Source organism: Thamnophis sirtalis, unplaced genomic scaffold (genome assembly GCF_051295495.1).
Source record: "Thamnophis sirtalis isolate CommonGarterSnake01/CBP01778 unplaced genomic scaffold, rThaSir2_p1.2 scaffold_9, whole genome shotgun sequence".
Classification (NCBI taxonomy): Eukaryota; Metazoa; Chordata; class Lepidosauria; order Squamata; family Natricidae; genus Thamnophis; species Thamnophis sirtalis.
The window spans coordinates 64,256,530-64,267,975 of record NW_028261389.1 but is presented as its reverse complement, the minus strand read 5'-3'; the positions used below and the strand labels follow the sequence as shown (position 1 = coordinate 64,267,975).

Below are 11,446 nucleotides of genomic sequence, written 5' to 3'. Positions count from 1 at the left end.
ATTGCAGGTCTTCGCAACTGTTATTTTATTAGGATTATTAGGAAAGCCATAGACTTTCCTTGAAATGTGAGAGGTTATGCTATGGAGTGCCCATGACACAGATAACTGAAATTTACATGGAAGTCATGAAAAAATTAAGAAATCCAAGATACCAGAGCTGAAGACATTCAAACTGCCTTGAACTCAGTGCTCAGAATTTTTTTTAACATTCGTGGTTAAATGTTAATTTTTAATATGGGAAATTATTGACTATGGGCAGCAAATATGTCTATCATTAATCTATGTCAAATATAATTTGTCTTTACCCTTCTCAGTTCGGTATCGTAGCATCCACAACTTAGTTAAATGAAAACCTTTACGACTGAAATAGATAAAGCCTTCAATGCTTAATTTTATTTATTTGCTCATGAGCTTTCTAAAAGATTTGGTCCAGTTGTTTTATAGTAACAGGATTTTTCCCCCTTCCAATGAATCATGTCCAATTCTCAAGAGACTACCTGGACAAATCCCTGCAAGTTTTTTCAGAACTGGTTTAGCATTACTTTCTTTCCAGGGCTGAGAGAAAGTTTCTTGCTCAGGGTCACCCAGATGGCTTTGTCCCCAATGCTGAACTGGAACTTGGGTTTTAGCCTGATGCCCCATTACTATACCAACTGGCTCTAGTAATAAGCATACATCTAATCAATTAACCTTCTAAAAGCGTAATATTTTAATCTAGCAGATTGAACACTTCTATCAAACTGGAACATCAGTTTATTTTTTTAAAAAAAACATCAAAATTAAGTACACAGTCCAATTGGATCCCCACATTTCAAGATAATATAGTAATGCAATGTTACCACTTGATTAATATTGTCTAACATGAGCCTGAGAATGAGTTACTTTCATTCATCTTGCTTAGGACTCCCGCAAAATAGGGGTGTATGTTTGCGCGCACAGTATAACTTTTTTTCTGTTGTGTCCTCATGCCATCAGGTTCATTTGATCTCCAACAACTGCTAGAATTGTCCCAAGTATACACAGGTGTCAATTTGGTTAACAATCTGATAGTCCATGAACTATTTTGTTGCTGGTGGTGCAACCAAGCAAAAGCTAAGCAGTGAGATCAGCCAGCTCAAACCAGTTCAGGCGTATCCCCACTCCTCAACTTCCAGCAGTTTTCAGGACTATTCTGCTTTGATTGACAGCTCAGAGACCTGAATCAAATTGAACAGATGCTAACCAACAGTGGTAATACATTGAGATTAGCTGCAGAGTGAAGCAAGAACTCTCTCTTCTGGTTCGTACCATAATTATTCCCACACTTGCCAACTGCTGATGATTGCATTTAAACATAGTTTTAGAGTAATTCTTAAGTAGAACATAAAACAACAGGGTTGGAAGGGAACTTGAAGATCTTCTAATCCAACTCTCTAGGAAACCCTATTCCATTCCAGACAAATGGCTGTTTAACCTCTTCTTGAAAACTTCCAATGATGGAGTACTGTACTCCCAATTTCTGGAGAAGAGTCTTTCTCCTGATCAATTGATCTTAGTGAGGACATTTCTCCTTAGTTCTATGTTGGATCTCTCTTAATGATCTTCCTCCCATTCCTTCTTGTCTTGTTCCCAAATGCTTTGGAGAACAGGTCAATCTCCTCTCCATGATAGAGAAGTATTAGAAGACTTCTATCAAGTCACCCCTAGCTAACCCTGTTTTTATTTGACTAGAAACACCTAGTTCCTGCAACTGTTCATCGTAGTACTAAACCTGTACCAATAAGAAGCTAGACTATCAACTCATTGAATATACCTGTACCCCCAAAAATATCAAGTGTTTACCTAGCTGTCAAATCACCTTATCTTTCAAAACAATTCTCCATAAAGAGTATGAGATTTCACACACATACACAGAAATTGAAGGGAAACCAACATGAGAAAATCCAGTAAACCATAATTATAATGCACAAGTTCATTATCTAAACTATTTTGTATGATCAATTAGTCAGTTCCAATATGCACAAACTCAGTCCCAGTGCACTAACATACTAGAACTAATTTGGAAGTGAAACAGGTAGCTGCAGAAGAAAATAAAATGTTTCCAGTGCATGACAAAAGTGCACTTCCATTTCTACTTCAAATTCTCATTAAAATGTCATCATATAGATAAGACAATGCCTTTTTTGCATTCATTCTGTAATGGGTTAGAGAGGAAAATCAGCTTTCATTATAATTGTGACCAGCATTTCTTCTCTTTTTTAACTTACCTTGAACAAAATGCTTTTGAAGTATTTATGAAAGATATGTCTAATGTCTGGATATGTGCAAAAACAAATACATGGTTAGAAAAAAATGTTAAAGCAGCATATAGATTATAAACCAGAAATATTTTTGTTAGGTATAGTACCAAAAAAGTATGATAAAAGGAATATATACTTAATATTACATGTTTTGAGAGCAGCAAGAATTGTATTTGCACAACACTGGAAAAATGAAGAAACATATACAGAAGATGTAATTAAAAAAATACTAGACTGTGCATAAATTGACAGATTGACTTTAAAGATAAAGAAAAAGAAGATACAGAATATTTTCAAATATGGGACTTGGTTTATCAATGATTCGATAACAAGAGGTAGAAATTAGGAAAAGAACTATTATGTAAGTAATTTGATCCAGATAATACGCTGTTCACAAAGCACTTATGTATGTAAAGAGAAAATGTATGAACAAACTGTTAAAAAAAGATATGTCTAAATTGATGTAGACTTAGACTCATCCTTACTGGATAAACCTATACTGATAATATGGGTTTATTTAGTATGACTAGTAAAATTTCTAGCAAGAATGAAGTAGTTGTATATAAATAATATCAAAATGTACATTAGTCAAAAATATAAAATATAATTTCTAGCCTAGTTAAATTCTGCATTTTTTGCAAGATTTAATCTGGGTCAGTCACCGGGACCAGAAGTTTAGTCTTCTGAGTTTTTGAATTCGTGCTAGAGCCCATCCTCTGCACTTTTTATACAGCTCTTTCTTAATATGTCTACTCATTTATAGCTGACATTTTGAATTCTTGTTATCAAAGGAAACTTCAAATACTTCCAAGAGTTCTTCTACCAATTACATTCACTTGAGTATTAGATTACATGTACATACAAAACTTGGGTTGCAGCAACTGTATGTTTGAAATATTATGAAATATTGCCTAGAACTCATGAATGTATACATTCTTTATTCAGATCCTTATGCTAAAATGAATTCTTAAGAAAAAAGTTGGTGTGGAATTTCCATCATGAGGACTAGGATTCAATGGAAATTCAACAATTCTGGATATCTGGAAGACATTTTAAGGGCCAAATGCATGACAAAAGTATCATTTGAGAAAGGAATTTTATTTCAAGCTCTATGGGGAGGGGTATTACAAACCATAGGGAATAAAAACATTAGAAACTATTCCAAAATTGGCTGTAGCTTTAAAATAAAGATTCAAGCAGGTTTTACAATGAAGAATACCCAATGAAACGATTTTAAAAGATTTTAAAAGTATTGGCTTTACCATATTCGCTAACCCATTATTTAAAAAAAAAGTTGGGCATAAATATTCCGTGCATTCATATGCATTATTTGGTGTTGCATATTATATACCTTGGTACAGTATTTAAATTATCAACGAAGAGTTCAAACGCAGTGCACTTATAAATAACGTAGTCATTATAAATCACATTGAAAACATACTTGCTATTTTCATTGTTACAAATTCAGTATCCCAGTGAACATAGAAAGAAAGTAGCTACAACAATCAATAGTTGACTTTATTTTTTAATATAAAAGATATTAATGGAAACCCACCCTATCACTTCCTTCCCTAAATGTAATGCTTTACCTCTTTGAAATAAAAATAAAGTACTAATTCTATATACATCACATGTACCATACAAAAATGTATCCAAATTTTCTATTGCTACCAAAGTGTTCTAAAATTAAAAGTTACATAAATCCCCTCACTGAAGCAGATTACAAGTTACAAAAAAAGTCAAATTACACACAACCCATCAAGTTATTTTATACAACCATTTTCAAGACAACTTTTTCTCTCAAAGCAAATTGTCTTATGTGCCTGTATAAAAATGTATATCAATATACTTTTCTTATTTATTTCTCTTTATAAAGCAAAGTAATACATTTTCTACAATAAATATAACACAGGGAGGCACATAAAATTCAGGGGAGATAGATGAGATATGGATTTGTGAAAAATAATACACTTAACAAGCTTTAAGTCGGTGTTGTGTAATCACAACAAATGTCTAAAATGGTATCTTGGGCAACAATGGAGTGTTTTTAGAGAGATTTTTCAACTAATGTACATAGCATAATTTTATTCCCATTATATTTCTCACAAAGTACCCTCCAAAATAATGTAATTCCTTATTTAAAATATTTATTTGTTGTCATAAATTTACAGTTTAGGTATGTGGTACTTTGTGCAAAGAGTAATGATTTTTGCAGAGTCAAACATTCAGAGGCCTTGTTAAAAACTATGGATCACAAAAAAGTTACATAAGCAGCACCGCATCATAATATATGATCTACTAAACCAATCTGATGTTATTTCCTTAGAAAGTCCCTTAGCACCTATTGCTGGATAGTGGTGCCTATGTATTTTGTTTTATGTGAAAAGAAATGGAAGCGACAATCTATCTTTTTCCCAAACAAAAGAAAAGAAATTTTAAAAAGCTACATCTAAAATCAGAATAAGTTAAGAGCTGACTATACATATATATACATTTTATAAACACTATGAACAAGATATATTTTAATGGAAATGCTTGAAACAGCAACATAATGATAAAACTTTAAATCAATATGGCAATGGTGATTTAGAGAAGCTGCTCAACCAGTTTAGTTTGCAGAATTCTGCCACTGGATCAATGATTACTGAGCTGTATCTTCAATACATTCTTGTAGACAAAGAGGTTAATTTGTAGTTCCCTACATAAGGTTGTTTTATATCTTGGTGACAACCTATGTCAGTCAATATCACTGAAGTCACTGACTGGCTCTCCATGAACTCTACTTAAATGGTTCATAGCACGATCAAAAGCAACTCTTACAGCTTTACGAATACTTGAGTTTCGACCTTCCATCATTTTTAATTTATCTATTGTTTCGTCGATCCCAAGTGGAATCATTTTGGATTTTGGAAGCCACTGCCTGTAAACAAATTAAAGAAAAAGATTAAAAATGATTTCGGAATAAAAAATAATCAAATACTGAATGCTTTTCCAACAATTCTTTTTTAAAAAATGCCTATTTTATCATTTTAACTAACAGTGTATATCTTTTGGGGGCTGGTGAAGCACTTAGTCTTTGCTACAGTTCCAAATGTGATGGGGCCAAGACAAGAGCAAGGTTTGATTTAAACTTTGCTTCATTTTAATCTTGGGAAAAAATGATCCAACAATCCAGTCAAATTAGATTATGATTTTAGAAGAAATATGGGAATCCTAAGTCATGTTATTTATGGATTATTTATGAGTTTTAAAAAAATTATATGATTTTCCCATCTCACTGAAAGCGTCTCTGGGCAGTATACAATTAAAACAATATCGCAATATCACAACTGTTGAAAACTTAAAAAATAAATAAAAAGAACATCGAAACACAAAATAATCATCCAACAGGCTTCCCATGAGATTCCCCAAGACTGCTGGACAAAAAAACACATTTTCAAAAACTTCAGAAACGCCAACAATGATAGGGCTAACTTCACATTGGGAGGGGGAGAGTCACATTCTAGACAGCAGGAGTTACAGAAAAGAGAAGTGAAACAAATATCAGACGGGGTGATCAATTACATATGTTTGAACTTGTCTGGAGGGAGAAGAAAATAATCTTACACACAAGCATAGACACAAACACACATTTCTTTTTCTCTGTACTTTTGCTTGTATTAGTTTGCAAACTTGTACAGGTAGTCCTCGACTTACAAACACAACTGAGCCCAGGATTTCTGTTGCTAAGCAAAAGTTACTGAGTTTTGTCCCATTTTACAATCTTTCTTGCCACAGTTGTTAAATAAATCACTGCAGTTGTTAAGGTAGTGACATGGTTGTTAAGTGAATCTGGCTTCCCCATTGACTTTGCTTGTCAAAAGGTTGCAACAGATGATCACATGACCTCAGGACACTACAACCATCATAAATATAAACCAGTTGCCAAGCATCTGGGTTTTGATCACATAACCATGAGGATACTGCAATGGTCTTAAGTGGTCTTAAGTGGTCAAAACTTTTTTCAATAACTTATGCTGCTGTTGTAACTTCAAATGGCCACTAAAGAAATGATTATAAGTTAAGGACGACCTTACAAGCTTTACATTTTTATACAAATTATTATATAAAAAGAAAAGTTAAATGAAATCTTAATTTTATAATATTCCTTCAGCTGCCTTTTGCTTTGCAGATCTGTGAAAGTTGTAAAGGCAAGGACTGGTTACAAAACTACTTTTCATCCAAGTCATAACTGCAGAGATTGCTAAAGGCAGCAGTCCTTACACAGACTACTTAATAACACTGTTTACTTTCACAATTAACACCCTACTCCTCTAATACAAAATTTGGAGCAATCATTTTCTATCAAAGAATATTTCCAATAAATATCTATTTGTCTTACAAAGAAAAAAAAATAAGGTGAGAGAAGAATTACTTACCAACTTCTTTTATTATCAAAAAATAAAACCAAAAAAAGTTTTTCATCTGATTTGGTCTGCATTTGTTCACCAATTTTCAATACATCAAGGGGTGGCACTGGTATTGTAACACCATTGTGATGACCAGCAACACGAGGCATTTTAGGATCAATTATCTATAACATGGAGAGGCCAATAAGACTAAGTAACTAGCAATATTTTAAAGATTCTTCAAAAATATTTCAATATTAATATTACTATGAACTTATCAATAAGCGAAATCTAGAGTATACCAACATATCTCTCCTGAGATATTCTAACTCGGAATCCAATTCCCACACTAACGTCTTCATTCCCTCATCATCATAGCTCTTCCTCAACACGTTCCACTGGAAGTAAAAAGACCTGATTGAAGTCTGCTTTCGTAAAGGGATTGTCTGGCAGAGATTTACATACTGGATGTAAATTAATTCTGTACAGACTTAACATTCAGCCCAGTAGACATAAACCTAAATATGTTACAGGTGTGTGGGGTTTGGGATTCAAAGACAAAAATGTGCTGCTATTTGGAACTTTCCAGCTGTGACATTTACAGGGTGTTAATAACTACCCTCCTTCTGGAAAAATATATTAATAGAGTTGCAGAAAGTGCTACATGTATTTTGCCTTTGAACCCAAAGTTCTATACAATCCTAAAATTCAATTTACTGAAGTTCTTAAAAAACATCATGTGAACAAAATTGTCATATAATCAATTGCATTCCTTTCCAGACTATTGCTTTCACATTTAGTAATGTGAAATACAGATGTACATGAATGTATATGCACACATACATATCTAAAGAGTTTATAGATGTTTGTGTGTTTATCATTTTAGCTCAGTGTTTACCGTATTTTCACCCATATAACCCGCCCACGCAAATAACCCGCACACGCATATAACCCGCGGGTTTTCCGAATCGTGTAAAATATTTCCCGTATAACCCGCCCACGCATATAACCCGCCCACGCATATAACCCGCCCACGCATATAACCCGCCCACGCATATAACCCGCGACGAGTAAAAGAGAAGGGAAACAGCTGAGATGGGGGGGGAAGAAACGGAGAAAGAAGCCTGCGCACGCTGGGGAAGAGGAAAGGAACGGAGGAGAAGGAAACAGCTGAGATCGGGGTGGGGGAAGGAACGGAGAAAGAAGCCTGCGCACGCTGGGGAAGAGGAAAGGAACGGAGGAGAAGGAAACAGCTGAGATCGGGGTGGGGGAAGGAACGGAGAAAGAAGCCTGCGCACGCTGGGGAAGAGGAAAGGAACGGAGGAGAAGGAAACAGCTGAGATCGGGGTGGGGGAAGGAACGGAGAAAGAAGCCTGCGCACGCTGGGGAAGAGGAAAGGAACCGAGGAGAAGGAAACAGCTGAGATCGGGGTGGGGGAAGGAACGGAGAAAGAAGCCTGCGCACGCTGGGGAAGAGGAAAGGAACGGAGGAGAAGGAAACAGCTGAGATCGGGGTGGGGGAAGAAACGGAGAAAGAAGCAAGCCTCCGATCGTGTAAGCCTCCGATCGTGTAAAATATTTTCTGTATACCCCGCCCACGCATATAACCCGCAGGGGGGCGCTGTGCATGTAAAAACCGCATATAACCCGCGGGTTATATGGGTGAAAATACGGTACTTATGTAATGTATTCCAAATAGATTCAGAAAGTTTTGTTTTTTAAAAAACGTAATGTTTGTCTGTAACTGAGCAATCAGATACAAACTTGTTATTTCATTAAGCACTTGTACTTCTGTCTACGAGTGCAAGTTGGCTTATTTTTTATGATATAGAAAAAACATATTGGTAAAAGTTTGTATAACTGAATATACATGACAGATAGAGCTACATTCTGTCAACTTCAAAAAACAGGTTATCACATTAGGAATTAAGAAATTACATACTAAAATTTAAGTTGCGAATAGCAGGATACTTGCTTTTATCTTTAATGAAAGTCGATTCCTATATACAGATCCTTACTCTGTAAATTGGGTTTTCCCAAAAGGTTTTGTTGATGGAGTGCTAACTTACCAGTGCTGGATAAGAAGGATAGCCACTACATTTGGCCCACACAACTTTTAGAGGTTCAAGGACAGAATTGGAAGCATCTGTTGAAATCCACATGTTATTGTGTCCAACTTCTAAAATGAAGAAAGTTATTTTAGAAAATAATTTGTTGTGATCTGTAAGGCTAAGCTGATGGAAAGACAAATTCAGGATGCTTTTTTGAGAATAAAAGAATGAAGAAACTAAGAAACAACTTTAAGCAACATTTTTTCTTGTCCTATATGAACTAAGATCTGGGGGTATAGAGGTTAAAGTGCAGTATTGTTGGAAAACTCTGCCCACAGCCCGGAGTTCGATTCTGATTGGGCTCAAGATTTACTCAGCCTCCCATTCTTCCAAGGTTAATAAAATGAGGACCCAGATTGTTGGGGGCAATATGCAAATAATGCTTCTACATTGTAAAATGCCCAGAGAGTGCTATAAAGCACTATGAGGTGAAATATAATATATATGCTTGAAGATCATTTATATGTTGATGAGTACAACTATAGATGGTTCACAATAAAACAAAATTAATATACAATCATAAGCACTGAAATCTGAATCAACTGTATAAATGAAAAAGGCTGCCATTGAAAAAGCTTAATTTCTAGCTCCTTTCATCTTGATTTATGAAAGACTCCTATTTGGCCCCTCCGCCTATGTGGATTGATGGGGCCATTTATAGGCAACATACTCCCAAAAGTAACAAGTGACAAATAGCCATGAAGAAACTGAGAAAAATGTGGTACTATTAGCAAAACTTTATCACAACACATCTTAAAGGAAGGACATGTATGAAAGCTATTGAGTGTGTTTACAAAAAGATAAGATGAAAATATTTTTGTTATATTTAAGATTTAAGAGAGTTTATGACCATAATTGAGCCCAGAATTAAAGTCGTAAGTCACACCATTTGTTTAGTGCAGGGGAGTCAAACTCATGGCGTCACAGCAGCATTACCTGACATAGCGAGAGTTTTTCCCCCCTTTGCTAAACCGGGCATGAGCATGGCCAGTGTGTGATGTATCCAGCCCGTGGGCCGGGAGCTTGACAGCCCTGGTTTAGTGGATCATCACCTGACCACACTCTATTTTATCTTTTTTTTTGCAGCAGCAGAAGCAATCATTAAGTGAACATGGTGGTCATTAAGCCATTGCCTGCAATGGGCATTTTTTGCTGGAAACTAAAAATAAATACTGATTTCCAGCAAAACATCACAGACTGTGGTCATATGACTGGGAATGCTGCAAAAGGCCATAAATGCAAGCTAACTGCCAAGTGCCCAAACTATGATCATGTGACCTTGGGGTTAAAAGGAAGTATAAGTGAGGCTAAGAAAACACATGCAAATTAAAAGACTCTTTTACACACCGTGGCATTAAGTGGTATATATTAAAAAAAAGGACAACAATCCATTTCAATGAGTACAGATGCCCAGGTCTGGAGAGGCAAGGCCTTTTAGATTACTAAGCAAACTGGAAGCTATAGAGATAGATAAATACTTATAAATATTTGGGCATACCAGGGGTTGTGACTTTAAATATATACCTTTCACCCTGGCTGGCTGATAAGGAGTCGAGCTGTGTAGCTCAATGGTTAACACATCTGCCTAAGAGGCAATAGAGCACAGGTTCGATTCCCAACAAGGGTGTGGCTAGCTGATGAGAGCTAAATAGCTTGAAATAGATCTATACTAGTCTCCCTTTATTTATTTATCAGCATAAATATAACAAATACTTATAAATATATACACACATACATATACATGAAAATATGCCAATTACCAGCTGCAATTCTTGCTGCTTTTGCGAAGTTTCCATTTTCAATGCATGATATCAACTCACTTCTGTCTTCTAAGGTGTGCCTTCGTATTAGCGCTGGTTTACCTTTTCCACATTTTGGTAGGCTAAAACTACACATATTTTAAAATGTATTAGAAATCAACAAAATATTATTTTCTTCAGAGATCCAAAAATTATCCCAACACGCAACTATCTGGTAGTTCAAGTTGTAAGGGCAAACAGGAATTATTTCAATTCTAATTCAGAAAGTCAAAATAACACAGAGCACTTTTTAAAGATGTTTAAATTTCAAACTATGCCTACAATCCCTGATAAGAAAAGCTAGCTAGCATTGCAAAAAAGTTACTTTCTTTGAGAACTAAAAATCCTGAACTTTATACTAAGGACTAAAATCCATCTCAGGCAAAATTGCAAAGCTCTCTTCCTTTCTGTTTGTTAGTATATACATTCATGCAACATTAAGAGATATTTAATTTTCTAAAGTTAACTTTTGAATCTCTGTGTCCGTTTATGTGTGTTATGGATTCAATCTATAAGGGATCACTGCCAATCCCTCCACTATATTTTGAGCATCCTTTCATTTAAGCAAACATATTTTTACCTTGAGTTACACAACAGACTGTTGCTTGAAGATATGCTAGACTCTGATGCACAACGGCGACGAGGTTCAACTTTTCTTCCTGGAGTGTCAGCTATTTCTGACTCTTTATTGCCATCTCCAAAACCGTTTGAAAGGCCTGGCAGGTTAACAAAGAAAAAACAAAATAGATCTAATTTGGAAGGATGCTGGAGTTTCATACTAATTTCAATATGCATTAATACGCATGTTTTACTGTCTCTATTAACAGAGCTGTAGTGTTTGAAAAGAAAGGATAAAATGTTAATTAAAAA

The 11,446-nt window shown here is 35.2% G+C and overlaps 1 protein-coding gene across 2 annotated transcripts in view; it reads right to left on the bottom strand.

Moving 5' to 3' along the window:
* Positions 1 to 3,358: 3,358 nt before the first annotated feature.
* Positions 3,359 to 11,446, bottom strand: part of BRD1 (bromodomain containing 1) — a 45,368-nt gene continuing 37,280 nt past the window's right edge. For both annotated transcript variants that reach the window (XM_087722157.1, XM_087722159.1), the window contains exons 9-13: positions 11,157 to 11,292; positions 10,538 to 10,665; positions 8,736 to 8,845; positions 6,698 to 6,852; positions 3,359 to 5,199 (exon numbers count right to left, since the gene is read on the bottom strand). In XM_087722157.1, the coding sequence (XP_087578283.1) occupies positions 5,016 to 5,199; positions 6,698 to 6,852; positions 8,736 to 8,845; positions 10,538 to 10,665; positions 11,157 to 11,292 (713 nt within the window). In that variant the 3' untranslated portion in view covers positions 3,359 to 5,015. The remainder of the gene's footprint in view (positions 5,200 to 6,697; positions 6,853 to 8,735; positions 8,846 to 10,537; positions 10,666 to 11,156; positions 11,293 to 11,446) is intronic.